General features: G+C 38.6%; 1 protein-coding gene across 2 annotated transcripts in view; it reads left to right on the top strand.

Moving 5' to 3' along the window:
* The window catches only part of EXT2 (exostosin glycosyltransferase 2), an 82,472-nt gene that overhangs the window by 11,877 nt on the left and 47,161 nt on the right, over nt 1–23,434 (top strand). For both annotated transcript variants that reach the window (XM_064512757.1, XM_064512756.1), the window contains exons 5-7: nt 612–807; nt 4,258–4,397; nt 5,268–5,361. In XM_064512757.1, the coding sequence (XP_064368827.1) occupies nt 612–807; nt 4,258–4,397; nt 5,268–5,361 (430 nt within the window). The remainder of the gene's footprint in view (nt 1–611; nt 808–4,257; nt 4,398–5,267; nt 5,362–23,434) is intronic.

Here is a 23,434-nt window from a genome sequence, read left to right as displayed (position 1 = left end):
TAATGAACCTTCAACTTTGTCTGGGAAATGTTGCCTTTATGTTGCCCTGAAGGAACAGAACTGAATCACAGATAGTGAGAGGAGCTTGTCCTGCTGTTGCTGTCACCATATCAAGACTGTAAATAAATAGAGGGTAACTGATTTGTCAGTTCAGCATCTTTTCTCAATTAAAATTGATGATAAAGTATATGGGAAGAGAAACTAGCAGCAGCATTCAGCATCCTAACTACTTTGTAATGGAAAAACAAGCATCACATAAAAGAATGAACAATCCTGGCATCAATGGTAAGATGTTTTAATATGTAGCCAAATGATCGTTATTTCACTTTATAAAATAGGTTGTAATACAAATGCCTATTCTAAGATGATAAGCTCTCTTTCCGAGCATAAATTTATTAGAAGTTGTAAATAATGCCGAACGACTTGTATCCAAAATTTAATTTTACTGCATTGTTGCCCTTTCCAGCCTTGCCTGCAAAAATAGTCTTGGCAGTGTGTCCACATTTGATTAATCTAATTCTGCTTTTCCAGAATGGAAGGAAATGTGCCCTAGAGTATCTTGGAAGCATACTCACAGTCCTGTCAGGTAACCATGGCCATGTTTTTTTCAGTCCTCGCAGGTTTTTCATTCTGTCATCTCAAATGGCTTTGCACCCAGAATACCGTTCTGAGTTGGAAGCTCTTCAAGCTGAGAATGGGGAATCAGTGTTGATCCTAGACAAATGTACAAATCTGTCGGATGGGATCCCTGCTGTTCGCAAACGCTGTCACAAGAATCAAGTGTTTGATTATCCTCAAGTACTTCAGGTAAGGCTGCCTCTCCTGCAAGCTTCTCTTCCCCTTGGTGACTGTCTTAACTATGGAGCTGTTCCTCTTTAGCACATTGGCGTTAAGCACGTTTAGTGCCCGAATGCAAGGGCACTTGTTTATATTTCAGTTAACTTGCTGGCTATTTTTTTAAACATGTAGTTTATTATGTTAGCTTGGATATTATATGCTAACTTTGCTCTTATTTCTAAGAGGGCCGAGAACTATGTAGTCAAATATATGGATACAGTGCATTTTGAAATTACTGCTTATGTATAGCAACTTCATGAGGCTGGTCATGATGGTTTTCTAGGAGCACGGACATCATGAAAGCTGAGAAGATGACATGAACATGCCACCAAATCTGGTTGAAATGGGAGGAGGAACTTTTGGTGGCCAGATGAACTTACTTTAAAATTGCGCAAGAACATTGGAGTCTACACCCTCCAGAATAACTGGCAAATTGACCTTCAGCAGGCATGAATTTGGAATTGATTTCCCATTTATGGCAATCCAAGCGTCATTAGATGAAGCTTGGAACAGAGGGTAGCTTTGTCAATTGGAGGGAAAATTAAAATGAACTTTAAAGAGCTTATATGTAGACTTGTAGACTTATTTTGGGAAAAAGAGAATCCTATATTTAATGAGAGTTGGTCAGGTTATATTTTTGCATGCAGCTTACTGGTTAAAAACCCTACGAAATTCCCTGTATAGATACAACAGACTGAACTAGAAGACTTGTCAGCATGCAGCTAGGAAAACATCTAGGTGAAATGTGTTTGATGGCCTTGGCCCAACTTCCAGAGGCCTTTTGATGTGTCAGTGAAGATAAAACTAGATGGCGTTCTCAGACCCCTGTGTCTCTTGGCAATTCACGAACAGAGAGGTGCTTTGGCATGCAGTGTGGTGAAGTGAGTTATGCCATAGGCCACTGTGCTCTGTCTGTGGCCACCAGCACATAATCCATCTTTGAACTTCAACAAACGATGATAAAATAACAAACATGCTGAGGAAAGGCAAAGTTTCCACCCCTCCTGTTATGTTTTGGAGGAAATATGTTTAAAATTCCATGTGGAGGAGGGGGAGAGGGAGGAAGGGGTCACCCTCAGTCCTAAACTTTCAGCTGAAAGGAAAAAAAAAGTTTGCTTTCTTTCTTTAAATGCAGCCTGGATCACTCAAGGATAGCAAGTAAGGGGATCTATATCTATATCTCGCTATATATTATTTTATAACTCAGAAAAGAGCTGGCACATGCCGAGATTGTTAAAATACTTTCCTTTGCAGAGCCCTGCATCTCCCTTTGGAATGTCTGGTTGATAACAGTAGTGATGTGAGGAGATGTATTTATAGTAACCTTTGTCTAGACAGGAAAAATGGTTATCTGGGCAGATGAGCATGTGTGTCCACATCTGGGGTGCTTTTTTTTTTTTTTTTTTCCCCCTCTCCTGGACCTTACCAGGGTCTCTTCCACCTGCTGCCCTGTGATCCACTGAGTGAATGGTCAAAATGTGTGTTGATTCTCTCCTCTCCCTCCATTCCTCTGCTGTTTTTTTCCCTCCTCTTCCCCTTTGCAAATTGGGGAAGGGGGGAAGCCTGAGGACTGTGATCGCAGTTCATCCTTTACAAAGTTCCTACTAGACAGACGCTTGGGCTTCTGGGTTGCTAATGCTTCCCATTTGCAGTCTTCTCTTGGATGAGATTTTTCTAACTCTTTAGTGCTATACAGATATGAACATCAGTTTCACAATTGCATTAGGAAACACAGCCAGCAACCCCCCTTTTATTTCCTAGTTTTGATGTTGTGTTGCCCTGCTGTGCCTCCTGGCTCTTTTTCCTCTAACTGCAGAATGCAAACTGGAAAGATGTTTTTTTTACCTGTGGGAGCCACCATATCAACTTTATAATTTTTCTTTCTTAGACTTAGGAAAAATACTGACTTAGTTTTTTTGTTTGTTTGTTTAACTGAACTCTGTAAGCATTCATTTTGTCATTTTGGATCTGTAGCAAGGTTCCTCACTGACAGTGAAAACTGAAGTCCTTATGTACAGTGTGAATGCAGCACAGTCAACAAATCTTTCTTTGCTGCAAGATAAACTCATGGTTTTTTGTCTTATGTGTTGTATGAATAAGCAGATTATATTCTTCCTCTCTGCAGCAATTTTTTATGTGTTTCGAGCTCACTTTAGGGAAGGCATCTTCCCTTTGCTCCTTCAGAATAAGTATTCTTGATGAACTCAATCTTTCCTTGTAGATAATACTTTCAAGACATATAATCATCTGTGGGGTGGGCTTTTTTTCCCCTTTTTTTCTTTTTTGAGCCTTTATTTCTATACTTTCTTTCTTCTTGAAGTACATTGGCTAAGACTGGACATGCTGCTCTGTCTGAGGTCTTACCATTTTTCAGTAGAGTGAATGATAACTTCAGGTCACTTAGTTTGTGCTTCTTTTTGCATTCTAATCCAACCTTTGGATGGAGTTGTTTGCTTTCTTTTCAACGAGACAGCACTGTTGACACATGAATATCCTTTCTTTTCCTGTCCTTTTCTGGAAAATGTACTTTCCTGCAAAAATGGAGCTATTGTTTCATGTTTTGTATTTGTGCAGATGATTATTTTTATCTAAGTGCTGAAGCTTATGTATCTGTATGTTTAGTCAGTCTCCCTATAATTTCAAATTCTAATCCTGTTGTCCATTATGCTCACTAATCATCCTCCAAAATTGTTGATAGCATCAAATTTAGTAAGTACTGTCTTAATTCTGCTACGCAGTTAATCAGGGGACACACTGAATAATGCTGTATCTAGGAAAGATTCTTTGGAACGTTGTTTGATCCATCACTTAATTTTGCCTGTGAGTCATTGCTAACTGCTTTATATTTAGAGTTCTGTAATTATAATTTATGGTTCTCCCCATGAGGGTTTTATCTAGCCCATGATTTCTTAATTTGCTTGTGAGAATGTTTTCTGAGATGATGTCAAAGGCCTTTTAAAGTTGAGATATGAAATCTATTACTTCCCTGTTATCCATAGAGCCTAATTGTCCTATAATGGAAAAAAAAATCAATTGGCTTGATATGGTTTGTTTTCTGGTAAGTTCATGCTGATTGTTGCTCATGTTGTTATGCCAAAATTTTGAAATATTTGATTTATTTTTCCCTATGAATTTTCTGAATTAGAATTCTGAAGTTAGCCCATTGAAGTAAGGCATAGAATTGTCACTTTAGCTGATTTCTTATCTTTCCACTTGTGGTGCTTATGAATCAGTAGAAAATGAAGTTGCTTAATTAATTTGAATTTGCCGATAAGTTAGAATACATTGGTAGCGTGGAGGAAAAGCCTACTTACCTTTTGGCCTGTTTTTTTATGAGAAGGAAAGCAGGAATGCATAATACTACAAATTTTACATTTCCTTCTTTTTGTCTTCTGTATATTGGATACCATTTCTTGACAGGAAGCTACATTCTGTGTCGTTCTACGTGGAGCCCGCCTGGGACAGGCTGTGTTAAGTGATGTTCTTCAGGCCGGCTGTGTGCCGGTCATCATTGCTGATTCCTATATTTTACCTTTCTCTGAAGTTCTGGACTGGAAGAGGTATGTATCCTAACTATTGTACATCCAATATGTGCATAAGACTTCCATTGCATTCAGTGATGTGAATGAAATCTATGTGATGAGTCAAGTGTACTGGGGGTTTCAGTGAATAGAACAGACTAGGATACATGCACTCTGGGCTCTATTTATGCATCAAAAATAAGAGAGGAAATCAAAGGAGGCAAAGATGACTGGGCACTTGGTTACCTTGTAGCCCATAATAGTTTTTATAAAACAGATGTGCCTCGTTGTCTTATGCTTGCATTCAGTGATGAATGATCTGCATTCAGGCTCCTCTCTAAGAAAGGTATGTGTCAAATATTGCTTCACTTAAATGCTAAATTCAAGATTTTGTATTGTGATTCAATTGATGTTCTGAGACTGAGAAATATAATTATTTTGTAAATGAGTGTACTGTGTTAGAGTTTAGGTTATTTTTGCATGCATACACAATGCCCAGTCTGTATGTGATCTTAGAATAATATATATATAAAAATTAGTTTGTATGCATAGCGTTGCATATGCTATTATTGCTCGTTCACTCCAAAAGACTTAAGGTCACGGCAACTCAGTGGCAGTCCCAGCATTAGAATTTAGGAGTTCTGTGTCTTAGTTTGTTCCATATTTATTGTCTTTATAGATCAGTCCACGGACTCGTGGCATTACCCATAGGCAGAGTGGCTGGGGCAGTAAAGGAATTCCACTGCAACAGAATAATCATAGAGGGAGGAGACAGCTTCTTTCTTCTAAGATCTTCTGAATGTGTCTTGGTAGAATAGGACAAGAATCTGGTTTAGAAGGGCCGTTGTAACCTTTTAATGCAGAATTTCCTTCTACTCATCTTACTTTTTTTTTTTCCTTTGCTTATAGGGCCTCTGTTGTCATCCCAGAAGAAAAGATGCCTGAAATGTACAGCATTCTGCAAAGTGTTTCTCAGCGACAGATTGAAGAGATGCAAAGACAGGTAAAATAAAGTGCTGTATTTAAATCCTTTGTCTTTATCCATGTATAGGATGTGGGTTTATATGTCTGCCTTAATGTGAAATCTGGTGAAATGCAGCAGCATCCATTATATTCTCATGTTAATATTATGATTATTCAGCTCTCTTCTTTATACTAAACATATGCATTCACCATTACTTTTCAATATTTTGTCTGTACCCATCAGTGGTGCAGCTAAATCTGTTAAACAGCAGCTGGTGAGCAGTACTACGTTACCCCTTAGGTCAGGAAGTTAAGAATACTGCATATGATTGCAATTGCAGAAGAACACTTGAGTAGGCAGACTTCTGTTACTCAGGACTGGAATTTTTCCAACCTACTATGTTAATGTACATGCTCTTGTGAAATGTATTGTAGGATCTTTAGCATCCACAGTGATCAAAGCCTCCCCATCCTGGGCTGCAGCAGATCTCCTGAAATGCGAAATGGAGGTTTTGAGTACCTGCTTCTTCATGTAAAGATCATATGGTATTTGCCATGGGAATGGAGATTGCTGGCTCCCAACAATCTAGTCAAACTCCACTTTCATTAACTTCACTTCATTTTCTTGTGTCCAGTCTGCTTTCTTAATACATACTAGAATGGAAGCTCTCCTTGAATACAGGTTTACTGCCTACTTTTATTTACTGACACTTTTCTGATGAAATCACAGGGTATATTTGTTTCTTTTTTCTACATGGTATCTAAGTTGTCTGAAAGAAAAAGTTCAAGAATTTCGTTATCCCTAGAGAAGCTTTGGTTTGTAGATATACTTTAAGCTGTCAAACGTGAGGGAGCTGTTAAGCATGAAGTGCTTTAAATATTTTAACTAAGCTGATGATGCCTGTGAGGGGAGATTTTACTTATTTTGTGACTGGAAAAGCTGAGGTCCTGAGTTGTTCAAACTCGTGAATGAAGTCTGTGTGTTGGGTATATAGTTGAAAGGAAATATCTTGCAGTTAACTCCAGTTGATGCTGTTGCCTGTTTGTTACTCTTAAAGCTTTGCTGTTGTGGACACTGTCATCGTCAGTTATTTTAATTCAGGAGTTTGGGCATACAGTGCAGGCTGAATAGATCAGCACTGTTAGACATGTGAGGATTTTCATAAAATGCGAAGAGTTTGGTTGTCGAATTGTAAGTATGGCAGGATTCAACCACGTTGTTCTTTTGGTGGCTTGAATAGATAGATTACATTTTGGGGCTAGTGGTGAAAGAAGATGCTAACATATCTTATCTTGTAAACTGATTTCTAGGATCTTTAAACATCGTCACTGTATGGTACATGAGCATATCATTATAAGGTAGGAAGATACTGTTATCACAGTTTTACTGATGAGGAACTGAGACATAGAGAAAGTAAGCGCTTGATGTGTAGGGAAAAAGTAAACTATCTGATCTCAGATGATGTGCAAAGGTGTCTAAGTTTTCTGTAGTGGGGTTTCTGGAACTTGTGAAGACAAGTTTCTGAAATACCATTGCACGACTTCAGTGACAAAGCCATCTTATGTATCATCTTTGTAAAAAGTAGCCCAAGGCGTGTTTTTTTCAGGTTGTAATTTACAGCGCACTAGTATAGTTATTTCTAACCAGACAGTGCTAAAGTCTGCATGGTGTATATTCATGCTGGATATGTGTGTGGAGAAAATGGACTGTCAAATTTAGTGGTAAGTGTCTTCCATGTCTAAATTCTGTTGCCAGCTTCACTTTATTCTCTGTACAGGGAAAGTCTGCAAATATCACAGCAGCCAGCAGAGGTCTCCTTTCTCCTTAGTCCCTTCACACAAATGAACCATTTTGGTGGGGCACACAGGCAGCATCTACTAAACCACCACCAGGGATGGCAAGGGAAAAAGCAGCTTCACAGTTACAGCTGTTAGAAATGTGATTTGGCTTGATATATATATATTTTTCTCCCTTGTGAATCTAGGAATTCTAACATAAGAGTGTTTAGCATAATAAAGCTTTAGAACTAGCATTAATAGTCTGTTACTGTGTGCAATGATTTTGTTGTTGTCCATTTTACTATATTATAAAACATTGTTTCAGCACAGGGATTGCTCCTTCTGCAGAGAAAGTGCTTTATGTTATATACAGCTTAAACTGTGATTTTGAAGTATGAAATCAGGAACCCACACTAGTCTAGGTCCTCTCCTTTGCTTTTTCTTTCACATTCACAATTCTTAGATGCTTTGAGACAAACCAGCAAAAAATCTTAATTCAGAGGATCTGTAATTTATCTGTATTATGTCTAACTATAAAGTTACGTTAAAGTAGAAGATGTTTTAATACGCAGAACTCAGTTTTTGTCCTCATCCAGAGTGCATTTTGTTGGGTTATAGATGGTTTGCGCCAGTCATTGTCATTGGTTCTAAAGCATCACTGAACATACTAAAACTGTGTTTCTGTTGACTGAAGGTGAGAATTATCTTTTACTAAAGCTTCCTCTCATGTCATGATGCTTCTGAGAATATGGTTGTGTGTTTTGGTGGTGAGACTATCATCATGAAATTACAAGGTCTGTCTATTTTTCTTGTCTTCCTGAATTTATTTCTGTCTGCATACTGAGGATGCTTGAATGTGTTCTCTATACATTTCATGTGTTGTCAGCCTTATTTACAAGATGAAGTCCCAGAATAAGTGTCTGTGAAATCCCCTTGCTGACACATGGTTCTGTGTCCTGGAAATCTCACAGGATGGAAAAACTACTTACGGATTGATATTACATAATTGACTGTCAACAACTCAATTGTTTTTCTTCATTAATGAATATACCATAATATTCCATCTGTGCTGCTGCTTTTTGTTTCCTTTCCCTTCATCAGTTTCACAGTGGGGAGCAATTGCACACTTTAAAAACGTAATTACATTCTTCTGATTGAACTTGTTCTGGAAAGTATCTTGGAACTCTTCATCTAGCCAAAGTCCATTTTTCAGTGTCCTGACTTCACTTCAGTGACATTGTACAGGAATTAATGAATACAGGTTCACAATAGAGAGCCCAAATGTTGCTAGGAGGAGAGAGTATTCCAAACTGAAAGGAACCTGTTGATGTGGCTGCTAGTAACAGTAGATCAGAAGCAAAGCCAATTTGTGATAACCTCTTTATTTAGTCCTCAAACAAGGAAGTACTAACGTGAAACTCAACTAATACATGTTTATAGAACAGCTTTTTTTCAGATGTGAGCTACAGTAGTCATTACTACTGTTTACTCTGCTTAGCTATGGTAGTCAACAGAAGCTTCAAAATATTCTGTTTTTGCAAATAAACCATATTTCTCATTAACTTTTAAACTATTTTCTTTTGCTGCTTCAAGTTTGAGGGCTAGCAGAACTTCAGATACAGTGTTTTGATGCTTGTTTTTTGTCAAGTGGAAGAAGACTGACTGACATGGGCCTTGTGGTATGTTTGTTTTCCCATCTATTCTCAATTTTACTAAGAGCTGTTCATACCTAGATGGAAACAAAGCTACTCAGATTGCAGTGATTGTGTTCTTTTTTACTTTTACATTGCAAAACACTTGGAATTTGATTTAATGGTTGAAAATAAGATTAGACCATATCCAATGTTAGAATGAGGATAAAATGATCTTTGTAAAGAGCTTTGATTAAAATTTATATGAAAATTGTTACTGTTCTATAACACCTCACTGTTTCCTTAGCAGGAGGTGGGATGTGTTTAAGTTTTATTCTGAAAACGTTTTTTTCGTATCACATGTATTACATAAAATCCCACTGAGGGAAGCAATATGTTTTTGATAAGGACTCATGAAACATTTTCACCTGCACCTGCCAATTAATGCACTTTTTCAGTAAATTAAGAAACCGGCTGACCTGTTCTGACCCAAATGTGGTTGAGACTGCCCTCTTTTTAGCCAAACAGAACAAGTTCTTGCTCTAAATTTCTCGGGGTTTTTAGTAGGAGGAGCCATGCTTCCACTGTACATATCAGACTTTTTCTGGGTCTGTTAATCTTCTTGGGTAGCTTCACTACCCAACTATTTTGGATTAAGCAGCCGTCTTGATTACAAGGTAATTTTTATCCGTAGTTGGAAAACCTCACAATTAAAACTTATATTTTATTGTCAATGTTACAGCTTGCCAGTATTCTTTGTTGATTAGCTACTCCGTTTGCAGTATTGTATTGCATTTCATTATCTGGAGATCATGTGTCAAGGTTAAAATGCGTATATATTTTTTTTCAATCTGAAATAGATAGTCTCCCTTTAACAAGTAAACTTTATCCGTGCTTAATTTTTATTTTGTTTCTGGAAATACTTCTGGCCGTACATCTGCTGGAGAAATCAAGAAGGCTTTTAAAGGAAAGTTATTAAATTTATAATATAAAAGAACCTGTATTTGAAAAGGCTTTCCTATAGTTTGATCACGAACATCACACCACTACTAGCATGAAGAGGATAAAATGCAGGTGCTTTAGCCTTGGAGTTGTCATCTGCCAGGATCTACTGCTGGGATGACCTGGGCTGTGACTTCCCATAATATAACTTTATTTTGCACAACTGCTTGGTTGGACAGCTTGTGGTATAAATCAAGAAAAAGAGGCAGTAGTATTTATTGGTTTGAGCAGCGCTGGGTTGTGGGAAACCTGAACTAACGTCTACTGCCCTGCATTACAACTGATGGTGTTCAAATCTTTAGCAAGTACCATATTAAGGTATGCTTTTATTGTTCTTACTTGCAGACATTTTGCCCTCAGTCACTCTCACAAAATGTAATAGTTATTTCCTCCCGTGTGATCATACCTCAGCCTGCGCTGTTGTGAAAAAAAGTTACCTGTTTTCAAAATTACATGTGCTGACTACATCCATGAAAACTGGTGCCTAGCATACGCTAGTTCTTACAAACTCCAACACACTGACCAGCAAAAAGAGCCTCTGCTATTCAAGCTGCTGAAAGTGATAACAGTCTGGATGAAACTTATGCATCTCTGAGATTGCTGTCTTGTCTGTTTTATACAGTAATGTTGTCATTCTCATTTTCTTTGAAGCTTCCTTGAACCTCCCCCCTCTCACAAATAGTTCCATATGGAGTCTGAAACACTGGCAGAAGTGCCCAGAGGCATGTCGATAAGCAGCTCAGCTGCATAGCTACCGACCAGCAGACTGGCTGCTGCATGCTTATGCTTTCTTTTCTTCTGCACCACAAACTAGCAGCCAGGTCACGGCAAAGTTCTGGGAGTGGAGGGCTAAGAAATAGGAGTGAATGTAATGGATGTACATGATAGAGAATGAGATTTGGAATCAACAGCTGCTGAAGAGGAAGAGTGAAATAGGAGGGAAAAAAAAAAAAAGCGTGAAACAAGACTTTGTGGGTGCCTGTTTATCCCATGCCGTGTATAGTTTCCCTCCCAACTAAGTTTTCATACTGTTTTGCTTTAAAAGGCTATTAATCTGTTAAAACATTGGGAGCATTGAACACCACTGTAGTTCATACAGGAATATCTTTAACTAGTCTGAAAGTTTCCCACAACTTAAACTTGAGTCTTTGTGCCTTCTTTTTGTGAGATGACTCTGTGTCTCTGAGTATGAAAACATTTTAAAGTATTTCCCCACTCTTAAGGCATAGGATCAGAACATGAAAGTATCCTGCAATGGGAATAGAAGATGACTCATTCCTTTGTGTATTTAGGCATTCTTTCTCACAGCAGAGATTTTAGGTAAGGATGTTCCTCTCAAAAGAAGGCCCTATTATTTGTGCTTGTTCCTTTTTTGACTTTTTAACACCACCTGCCCCCCCAGCAATAAAATTTTGGAATTAATAACTGTTCTGGAAGACCAGAATATTTACGGTGTTCCAGTGGTACAAGCATGAAGCAGTACAGTGATGGAATGCAGGAATTCTTTTCATCCTGGTTTTCTAAGGAAACGGGTGTGATCACATAGAATGTGCATGCTTATTGCATGCCCCACTAATTTTTATATTATTACGCAATTTCAGCCCAACTTACAGAGAGGTGGAGATCTTGAAAATAAGAAATTTCATGAAATTAGGTAGCTGGGTGGAAGATTAACAGCCCAAAACAGCATTGCTTTTAAGAGAAAAACTGCAGCTCCAGCTCACAGCAGTACAAAAGCGCCTTGGGGACAACCTTTATGAATGATTCTGCTTTAGAAAAGGTTCTAGTTGGAATTAACACTGTCTTAGGCAGAAGAAATTCAGATACAGAATGACAAGATGATAAGTGGCAAATGAAGTTCATTATAGATAAAAGAAAGAAATGTACTTGGGAGGGAAAACAGCCTTCTCATATGCAATGATGGCCTCTCGTGCAGCTGAAATCCCTTGGAAAAGTGAACTTGGAGCTATAGTAAGTATTTCTGTGAAAATACAAGTTCCACTGTCAGTCATGGTCAAAAAAGTAAGTGACGTAAAGAATTTTTAGAAAAGGTATAGAGAACAATATGGAGAATACTATGCTACTGCATAAATATATTGTATATTTCTTCCCTGAATACGTAGTTACGGTTCTTCTATCTCAAAAAGGGTATAATAGAGCAAGGGTGATCAGAGGTTCCGTGTGAGGACAGGTTAAGTGGCCTACAACTCTTCATCTCAAAAATGAATGATTGGGGGTAAGCTGAGGGGCTAGAGTGTAGCACAGATCTATAAAACAAGAATGTCATGAAGAAAGTGGATACGAATCACTGTGCACTGTTTGATACAATTTCATTTGATGTTCCCTAGCTCTTGTAGTATTGGGACTCTGGTTTAAAAATAAACAAACAAACAAACATGGTGACTTTTTCCCAGACCTTGTAGTTGATCTGTGGGACTCATTGCTTCAGGATTTTGTGTGTGCGAAGGGTTTTTATTGGCTCAGAGAGTGACTGAAGAAATCCAGGGAAGGAAAATCAGTCAGAGATGAATGCAAAGATGCACCTTCTGGCTTAAGAAGTTCCTGAGTTGCAAACTTCAGGAAGCTGGAGAGTATTCAGGGGAAGCACTGCAGTATGCTTGCTGTGTCTGTGTGTGGGAGTCCCTAAAGAACCTGCTGCAGACCATGGTCAGAGACAGAATACAGGGCTAGAGGGCCGTTCAGTCAGACCTGGCGTGGTTGTGGTGATGCAGCTTCAGGACTCAGATTTGCTGGAGACCTCAGTGCTCTATGTCTTGTGGAATAACTTGTTTGCATTATCAGTACATTTTAAACACCTCTAAACCTCAGTGACTGACAAATGCTTTAATGAGAGAATCTTAATTAAGATGCATAGTTGTCTTGCCTGTATGTATCCTTAATTCACTTTCCTGAAGACCCACAAGATGTTGACTCAAAACCAAAAAGCCCCCAACCTAGTGGCCACGTGGCATTCTTGATTTTATTAATTAGAAGTGTAAATAATCACAGCCGCTTGTCTTTTCAGTCTGTATGGACAGTTAAAAGCTAAAAAAGAATATAAATTTGGTTTAAAAAATAAGTTACTTTAAAAAAGTGTGTAGAAAATATGTAATTTGCACTGTTTGTTCCCACAGTGGCAATACCTGGACAAACTATTAGTTTTTTTTTTTTTTTTTTTTTTTTTTTTTTTTTTTAGTGCACATCCCCTGTGCCTTAGCTCTGACCTGAAGAAAAGTTCAGACTCCAGGTCAAACAGACCTGAAGACACATGCATAAATCAATGACTTGTTTTAGTGCCGCGTTAAAACAACATGAGTGGTTGGCTTTTCTGACCCCTCCTCCCTTTCATTTAATGTGCTTCTTTGGCTCTTCTTTAAAGAGGGCTCTGTAGAGCAATTTCAACTCTTATCAGCTTGCTGACAGCTATATGAGCCTTTCTGCTGGCTCCAGGCAATGAGTGCAGGCGTGTGAAACTTCCCATTCTTACAGTGTAACTCTCCTGGATAGAGTTAAAGCAAATGGATGGCATGGAATTTTTTGTGGGTGGTGTGGCTCACATATAGGAGATGGGATTTAGTTCTGGTTAATCAATTAAACAGAACTTCATTTCAGTATCTGGGCACTGGAAGCTCTTTGAGCATAGTTAGATTTTACAAGTCTTTTAATGAGAATACTCAGCTTCCAGCTGCAGTTCTTTCCCTGACAAGGGACAGCTTCTGTCTCGGGCTTCTTTAGACTCATCATTATCGAATTTAAAAGAACTTTCATCTGTGTGCCATTTGCAGCGTTTTAGGGAGTGTGATTGGAGAGGCTAACCCTGCTTTAATCCTCCCAGAGTGCTTCTATGGAGCTCGGGGTCCCCCATAAATGTCAGGCCTGGACAATTTGCCATGTTATCAGATGCAGTGAAGTTAGTTCCAGCCCTCTTCCCCCTCCCCCCAGGAAAGATTTGTTGCTGCAAACAGCAAAGGAAAGAGAAAACTTTTACCTGGCTTATTGCCAGGATCACCAGGGGAGTTGTAGAATCCTTGGCATTTATATAAGAGACTTTCATTGCCCCCTCTCCCCTATTGCTATTGCTTTCCTGAATGAAGAAAAATATTTTCATGTTTTCTGTATTGCGGAGCAGTCTTCATGGTATCACTGGGAAACAGCTCAGAAATCTAAGAGTAGTCACCACTCCATTGAGGAGTTTTTCTAGGATGGAGTTGAGTTGCCTTAATATCTAGGTTTGCAGCTTCTAAATAAGAGGGTTAGACTTGAACTGCAAGAGAGAAATTATGCTATTTACAGGCAATATTTCTTTTTAAACCTGTGTGTGTGTGGTGGTGGTGGTGTTGTAAAGTGGGCTTTTGGCACTTATCTTTTGCAGATTGCTATAGACAGCTTGGATGTACTACAGATAAATCCAGATGATCCAAAAGTTGGATTGACATGCAGTTCTTTTAAAAAAAATATTTGAAAATGTTTTGTGCCTGCACTTGAAGCGGTTTGCTGCAGATTAATGGATGTTTAAGCATCTCTCCTGATGTTCCACGCATTCTTCATTTCTCTGTCCTCTCCCTCTGCTGCCGCTTAGTCTATACCATATCACATTTCTTTACCAAATTCACTTGTTCCACTCACCCCTTCATTATTGAAACTGTTATAATATTAGCATTTATCTATACAATATAAATACACTGCATTTCTGTAGTAATTTGCATTTGAGGATAATAAAAGTGCTTTATGAGTAGTTAGTATATCTTGGTCTCGTACCCATTTTACTGAGGAGTGAACAGAGACATAAATGACTTGTCCAAGGTCAAATTGTTATGGTAATAATGGAATTTAGAAGTCCTGGATCCTCTTTCCTTGTTTTAATGACTAAATCACACGTATCTTGCAAATCAGTAGGAAAGTTTGGCTTTAAGTTACACAGGCTTTGCATGTTCTTTAGGAACAGTCTGCTGCCAGATAATCTTTAGGCACCTTTTCCTTTAATCTTTGACTGTTAGTTGTGCAAATACATCTAATATTTTCCCAGATGCCCACAGGAAAATTACATGTCTCTGTTAGGAATGGAAAAGTTGGCTGTGCTAGGAATATACTGTTATGCCCTTTGACTTGCAAACAACGCAACATGTATCTAAGGACTAGTTCCTTCTTCCGCCCCTCATTTTTTCCCCATTAGCTAACAATTTTGACTGCTCTTTAGAAATGAAAGTGGCATTTGTCTTTAGTTGTTTTTGAATATATATTCTATCGTGGTGACTTAAATCTGTACAGAGGTTCTAGAGAGGTGAGTTACAGAGGGCTTGCATTTTACGTGATTTTAATAGTGGAGTAGGGATCTTTAGGCAGAAGTCGTTAGATGACTGTTAAGATGGTGAAATACACTTTCCTGCAGCTAACTCAGCTGGGTAGTTGAATTCTAGTCCAAGACGGCCCCTGGAATACTTCATCTCTGTTCCCCCAGGCAGCACAATCTACCATAAAATGCTTCCCAATACACTAAAGCAGACAAAAGCAAAAAATATCAGTGGTGCCTGTTGAGGTATTGGGCAAAACTCTTTCTTGATCCTGCATCTGGTGATTAGGTTAAGCCTGAGTATGCATGCAAAACCCACTAACCACCTGTCTGAAATACTTCGGTAAGCTAGTAGCATCAATGCACAGTCCCTTCTCTCTTCCTCTCACCACCTGTTTTGCTTCTGATCCGTTGTTACCTGTGTTTAGTCTACAGCGCCTCAGGGAATCCCTTGGGACTTGAGTTCCCTCTTGTCCAGAACTTGTTGTGTATCAAGTGGAGAGGAAAAACAATTCCTTCCTGACCTTTTTAACTGATCAGCTGAAGCAAAAGATTAATACGGAATAAATATGCAAATACTAGTCAGTGATGTCTTTTTTACCTTCTAGGGCTTTAATGTTTATCTTTCTGATAACTTCTATCTTTTTGGCAGAACTTGGCTTCATATAATAAAGAACATTTCCTTTTTAGGATGCTGTTTCAGACGTTTTCCAAGAAGAAATACATAACCCTTGTTGATGTCTATCAGTTATTTTGTCCATCTAAAATTATTTTCAACCCTATTTCTACTGAGTGTGACCATGACATAATATTATCACAACCAGCAATTGGTTAATGACCTTACTTATTTCAGCAGCCAGCCATACAACTATGCACAGTTTGGATCATGGAGGATAAGGTAATTTTACATCGCTTGAGCGAACCTCACTGATTTTTAAAGTGTGGAGGAAGAATGCAACACTATGTCCTACACAGAATTTGTCCTGTATATGAGGAGAAAAAAAAATTGTTGTTGTCACTCTTTGTTGTGACTCTTTCAGCTTTTATGCACATAGAATTCAATAAGTAATGTATGTATTCAAGCAATACTGGCAGTAATGTCTGTGGTTAAAACTGTCCAGTGCTCAGAACTGTGTGTATGTGGATGCTTACATTTATATAAAATAGAACTATATAGCTTACAGGAAACTGAGCACAACATGTCTTCATCAAAAGAACAAGTTCTTCCTGGTATAGGGCTTAAGCTCTGAAATTGAGGTATGTGCTGATTTTTGAAAGCTATAACGTGGTGGTAATCCTACCTAGATTTTTTTTCTTTTTTTCTTACTGCAAAAAGCTATGCTTTCATGTGTGTGATTGGCACTGGGCTTGCTTCGTGTTTGACTTCTCTAATCAAGGGAATTTAAGCTTCTATTCTCCCAGCATTATGCAGCAGTCATGGGAAATCTCAAACAAGACAGATCTTATTGCAGCAGTTGACACAAATAAAAGCAGTTGTGCTTTTATTTATTTATTTTTGATGCTGGATGCTGATTAAAAGTTTCCAAGCATCCTTTAGCCTTCTATAAAGCCAACCAGCAGAGAGCAGAGCAGCTGCTGAGAAGGGGAGATGCTAGTGGACATAGGACAAGATCACAGTGGGAAGCATCAGTGTGTGTAACTCAGAAAGCTGGGAAAGGTGTAAACAGATCCCCAATTTATCTGTAGAGTGGGCTCTCCAAACACTGTTTTATTGGCCAGTGGCTCCTGCTTTACTAACCTCTAACCTCTGCAATACTCAGAGGTGCTGCCCACCAGCCAGCCTTGCCTTTGAACCCCCCTTGGCTCCTGCCACCTCAAAGGCTCTCAGTCCGATTGCTGTGTTTTGCTTGGGACCTCGCCTCTCAGCAGGATGCCTGCAGCAGGGGAAACTGATCTACCCTGAGAACACAGACATATTTGAAGGCAATACCCCCGAGAGCTGAAACCTATTGCTTTCTGTTTCAGGAGCTGTCCATCATTTGTCAAGAAATGTGGCTAAAAACTCCCCTCTCCCCCTCAACTTTGGTCATATAATAGTTGAACATTCCCTACAGTTACATAGACCTAATTGTTTTCTGTTTTTTTCTGGACCACTCTTGAAGCAGCAGGAGCATAAGTCTAGCTTACTGTAAGTTTGATTTTGTATGGTTAACAGAGGACAGTCGTTTTAAAAGGATGATACAGATCTGAGTAGCACCATTTTGACTGCTCCTCAAGTAGAGTGCCTGCCCCTTCACAGTGACTGCTTGATGAAATTGGAGTAATTAGGGAGCCTCGCAAACTCCTAAAACGGGAGGAAGAAAAGTGCTAATATTTTTGTCTTTGCATTGTTATCAGTAGTGATTATGCAGATATTATCTGGAAGACAGTAGAATTTGTATTGCTGTCTTATAGCTGTGTTATCTCTCTGGTGTCAACACAAGTCGCTTGCCTGTAAAATAGGAAGATGGAATTGAAAGCTCCTGGGGAGCAAAGGTATTTGGGAAATGGAGGCCGTTTTTACATGACACTGTTTTAAAACTGAGTGTATTTTGAAACTTAGCTCTTTCTCTTGTCCTGCACCTTTCTTTGCTGGCTTTGTCTCCATGGTTTGGAACAGTATTCCCAGCCTCAGGGTTTCATGCTGCTCATAGTGTTGCTATCCCTTTGTGGGCTCCATAACTGAAATGAATTTTTGCTGTGGATTTGTACAGTGTCAGGGCTCAGTCTCGGGTTCCCTGAGTTGTGAATAGTGTAACTTTTGCCTCCTGCAACAGAGTTGCAAAATTGACCAGTTCATTATTCAGAGAAAGAAGTCCGAGCGGGAGAAATATTTGAAGGGAGAGGAGAATGCCAGTGTTAAGTGGTACTTTTATCTATTCGAGTCCTGTGTCCTTTTTGCTATTTTTAGGACAAAGTTAATATCCCCAGGACCAGAAACAGTGGAAATAAGTATTTGAGGGATCAAGATAATCTAGGCTTTTTATGCCTAGATCGAAATCTAGGCATAAAAATGTTGCTGTTTTATGAGAGAGAATGACAGCTATTTTTCTAGTCAAGAAGTAGCCTTTTCTATGTGGTATGGTTGCAGCTGGATTTTAAGCAGAGCAAGGCTATTGTTCAGTTCAGAACAGAAGATGAAAACCTTAAAAAAGAAACCTCCAAATTATCTGAAAGTATGGAAGCAAGACTTACAATGCTGACTTTAACAAGTATGCTTTCTTTAAGGAATTGTTTTCATATATGTGGAGAATATTGTATGTATGAATTGCTGTAATTCTTTTCAAAGCACCAAAGAGGAGACTGTGAGGAAAATTGCAGTGCAAGAACATTGTTTAATAGCTGAGCTTTCACTAGCACCTTCCTTTACCCTTAGCTCTTATGAGTCAGCATTTGTCAAGTAGTTTACCGCAGTAAAATTTGGAGACAGTAGAAGCGAGTCCGCTCCCAAGCGGCAGGTATCTGGAGGGTAAGACTAGCATTTTGAACTCTGACCTCTGTGTCCCATATGAATTGGCAGCTTCAAAAAGAAAAAGAGAAAAAAGAGATTTGGGCGATGGAAAGATTTAGTTTCTGCTTTTCATTGTGTATCTGAAGAGGGTAAATATGCTTGTTTCATGACTGAAATTACTGCGTGCAGGATATTAAGTCAGATGATTAAGTCCACCCAGCATTTTAGTTTTGAAGAGAGATTTTGTGACACTGAATTACAATAAAAAACAGCATGACAAAATGTCTATCTTGAATCTCTTTCTGAAATGCTTTGTTCAGAATGTCTGTGGTCTTCACCCAAGTCTGTTGAGTAATAGCAACACATGAGATGTTTTCTCGGGTCAAATTTGGTGAGATTGAGAGACTGTGGATTATCCCAAGCATTTTCTGTGCCTGTACCATTTGTTATCTGAGCTAACATCTCATGAACAAGCCATGTGAATGCATTTGTGACATAATCAAGGGCAGGTAAAACATAGGACTGTAATGATATAAATTACTGTTTGCTTGCCTTTTTTTTTTTTTTTCCCTCCCCTTTCGCTCAGCCTGAAAAAGTGTCCTTTAATAAAGGAATATTCCTCTATAGGCCTCTCATATTGGTGAAATAAAGTTAAATAGATGGATTGAATAGTTCAGGGGGCTTTACTTGGGCATCATGCATAGTTAGGAAGACAGAGTGGAAAGATGGATTGAATATTCAGAAATAATATTAAAAGAACATTGTTGTGTTCTATTAGAAGCAAACCTTAATTAAATTAGAAACAATTCTATGTGCCCTGCACTGTTCTACTGCTTGTTCCTCTTTTTCTTTTTCCCTTCTGGAGAATCTTCTAGTTTGAGCTTTGGGAAAACCCAGTGACAAATTATGCATTAGTCGTTATCTGAAGTGATTAGATGCTGAAAAAAGTGTAGTTCCGTTTCCCCCCACACCCCTTTTTTTAGTCTTAAAAAGACACATTGATATTATGAACACTCCTTATGCAATGCCAACGCTACTGCTTTTCTGTGGATAGGTCTTTGCTGGCAAATAGTCACAGCACAACCAACTTAGCTCAAATTTGAAAAGTGCTTTTAGTTCATTCTTCTATAAATCATGAAAATATTTTAGAAAGTTTTTTATTGCCAGGCAAATTAGCGTGTGTGTGTGCAGCACTACATTGATTTAATGAGTTCACTCTTAAAATTCCTAAATAATAATGTGTGTATGAGGGATAGGCATAAAATTTTCACTTTCAGACTGAATTTTCTAAAGAGATTACCTCCAGTTTTGGGTAACTATACTGACGGCCCTAAAGAGGGCCATCTTTTCAGGGCTTGCCACTTTCTTTTTTTAATAAGATTTTACCACAGCCTGAAAAATAGTAATTGTTTTTGACAAACGTAGCCTGCATTCTTCTTCTTCTCATTCCAAATCTTTGTGTCTCTTTGAAAATGAGTGTGTCCTTGGATCATTTTTGAAAATAGGACTTTGATGGGAAGACGGGTTGTGGCCCTAAGCTCAGTCAGGTAGTCTGTCTACTCAGATTTCCTTTATAATAAGAGGAGAAAGAGGAAGACAAATTGTGCAGGAGGTATTTCAAAGCACCAGAGCTCTGAGTTTCTTGCCGAAGGACGCCATTACTTTCTGCTGATTACAGAGGGAAGATCAAGCCAGCCAACTTTAGACCTGTACAGTTGGGTGATGTGATGTTACTCCTATGGGTCATAAACAACATAAGCACTTTTTAAAGTCTCAAATCATTATCACCTTGTAGAAGCAACAAGTTACCATCTTAATTGCATAGAGTCTTCTTAGAGTTTCTGTGTAAGCCTGTCCAAAGAAACAAGGATGGCACTGGTTTTTGCTGATGCAGCTGGTATCATCTTTGCTGAGGAACTGCATACTGAGAAAGCAATGCATGTGATCAGCAAGGAAGTTATTGGAACAGAGAACCAGCTCTAGAAACAGTAAGGCGGTCCAGAAAGTGAGACTGGCAGATTGCGATTGAAAGGCAGAAATATGTGGGAATTTAGGGTTATAAGGTCCTCAATATGAACCCAAGGTTTGTCAAAACAAACTTTGTATGAGATGCTTGTTCCTCCAGAAGAGGAACTTAGGCTCTTTCTTATTCCCATTTTCCCTTAAGGGGGCTTGAAAGCTCAAGCTTGCTATATGATTATTATACAGCTATCCTCATATGCATCTTTAGTTTGTGGCAAATATATGATAATTCAGTTTATCTTGAACCTCAGTTGCCTAATTAATCTTACCACACAATGGAAAGAGATTGTGGGGTGCATGCGAACAATTAGAATAGCTTACTTGAGGGGAATAGCTTATTAGGTCTCAGTAACTTAAAAAGCATTTGATTGTATTATAGTGTCACATGTAACTTCAGAGCCTGAAGGTTAATGGACAAACTTTTTGGCTAGAGCTCAGAGCTGTAGATACTTCTTGTAATATCCTTTATGTCTCTGCTGAGGGTGCACATTTTAGCAAAGGATTGCTGCAGTCAGTTGCCCTGGTAGCTAAACATGAATTTTATTAGTTTAAGGTTTCTTTTTACAAACAATTAGAAAGGACAAAGTTATGTTCTGTGGATTTATCCACCCCTAAATTTACAACGGTTAGTCTCGCAGTACCTCTGTGAGGTGGATATTACATGTACTGCTGAGAGATTAAAGTAGAAGCAAGAGATCATGTGAATGTCAGACACTTATCTGTGAGTAAATAGCAGAACCAGAATTAAAATTAAGATCATGTAGTTTCCAGGCCAGTACTGCAGCAGCTAGGCTACACTCTTTTCCTCTGCCAGACTTGCCTAACCCAACTGATAGGGAGTAAAAACCAGAAACACTAAATAAGAGTCGTAGAAGGGAAAACATTAGAGTAGAGTCACATTCAGCCAGTGTGAAAATGGTAATATTTCAAGTCCTCCATCAACTTTTTCAAGGCATTTGGAAACACTCCTGCAGTGGGGCAAAATCTTACAGCATCATGGCACCTGACCTAGAAGCTGAGAGAAGTGGTGGTTTATGGGCAGTTAACTTTTACTGCTTTTTTGCAAATCATGTTTTTTCCCCTTTGCTAACTTTACCAGCTCCAGCCAAATCATGGGCTGTGGAAGGACAAAAGCCTAGAAAGTTCCCTTCATGGAATATTTTTCCCCTTGATCTAAATGTTACAGAAAGTATTCCTTTCCTTGCTTCATGCCCAGTGTTTTTCTTTTCACAAACTAATCAAAAGATTTACATTGATCTGTCTTGCACTCTACACTGGAGCACCATTAGTGGCATTAACACTAGAACTTATAAACACTATATGAATAGACTCTGTAACCTGAACCTATGCTGGCTTGTAAAGAGCTTATAAAGAGATGCTAGGCCCCCAAGTGTGTTTATTTCTAAGGAAAATAACACCTTACCTAAATAAATATTACTTTCTGCGAGTAGGCTACCCTCTTGCTGCAAGCTGCTGTCTGTTGTCTCCTTTGAAAATAGCTGCAAATGCTTCTGTCCCACGCTCTTGCCTGTACCAGTATGTGCTGAATGTTATCAGCTTAGTTTCTTTGGAGGCCACCTGAACAAAATCCTAAAACTGATGAAAAGTGGAATTGAGCTCTTGGTTTGGACCTTTACTTGCTTACTTGAAGGAGACCAAAATTTTACATGCCATCTACAATTCTGAGAAAGAAAACTAAAATAAGTTTCTAGGCACTTTTACTTCTTACAAATGTTGCTAGTGCTCCTTGTAAGTGTGCATATATATTTGTGGAGGTATATTAGTACCTTTATATTATATTAAGCAACTTTAGCTTTGACAGAAAGTGGTGGGGATTCATGGCCCATCTAATGAGGGTGCGGGAGTTGAAAGAAAAAAAAATTCCTAGGAATACTTCTTACTGTCATTCCCATGTTTGTAGTTTTGGCCTGCAGAGCTCATCCCTTGGAGAGAGAAGGAGAAGAGTTCAGTCTCTGATTCCTCCAGCCTTTGGCTTCCTTGCTGAGGCTGTCTTGGCTTTGTAAAATGTTCTGCAGAAATTGAGTTCAGTTGAATTAGTTTCATGTGGAATCTACTGTATTATAAGAGATTCCAGTCATTACTGACCCATCGGTCAATCCAATGATGTCATGTTGTATTTCTCATTCTCAGTCACATCCACATCCACATTCCACATGTTGGTAAAACTGTTATAAAAATACATTATTTTCTATCTTCCATCTTGGATCTATCCCAGATTCTCTATTTATCTAGAAATTTAGATGGAGAAGATGGTGCTTCTCAAATACCTGTTTGCAATTTCAGGTAAGCCATAACCCTAGAATGAGACCTAATAGGTTAGCGCCTATTCATCTGTGCCATTTTGGGGTGGTTGTACTTGATCTCATTTTACAGTTGAAATTTCCCCTGACTTGAGCAATATTTGCGTGTATAGAAAGCTAATATTCTGTACAAATCCATGGGCCACATAGTATGTTTCTTCACAAAATTCTAAAACCTAATCAAGCAGACCACTAGAGTGTTAGAAGTTAACGTCAGTTCAAGTTTAAAGGACTGACAGCCTGACAATATCGTAGTTGCAGACATTGTGTGCGGAAAACAAGATCTGAAGTGTGGACCATTAATTTCAAAGTCCTGCAAGTCTTTCAAATAGCCCTAATTAGTATGTTATATTTACAATACCTTAGAAACATTACCCAGTGTATTAAAGCCACTCTCAAGTACATAACCTTTAGTCGTCTGCATTCATGGATAGGGAAAACAGAAGCTCAGAAGCTCAGAAAAACTGTGTAAGGTTACTAAGAAAGTTGGCACAGGAGCTAAGAACAGCGCTCAGTTTTTCTCACTTCTCACACCTGTATTCCAAAATGTGTGCATGTGATTTTATTCCCCTAGATGTTTGTTATGTTATAACATCAGCTTCTCAACCACACCAAGT

This window comes from Dromaius novaehollandiae, chromosome 5 (assembly GCF_036370855.1).
Source record: "Dromaius novaehollandiae isolate bDroNov1 chromosome 5, bDroNov1.hap1, whole genome shotgun sequence".
Taxonomy (NCBI): Eukaryota; Metazoa; Chordata; class Aves; order Casuariiformes; family Dromaiidae; genus Dromaius; species Dromaius novaehollandiae.
Note: the sequence above shows the minus strand (reverse complement) of the source record. Positions and strands in the feature narration are given on the sequence as shown.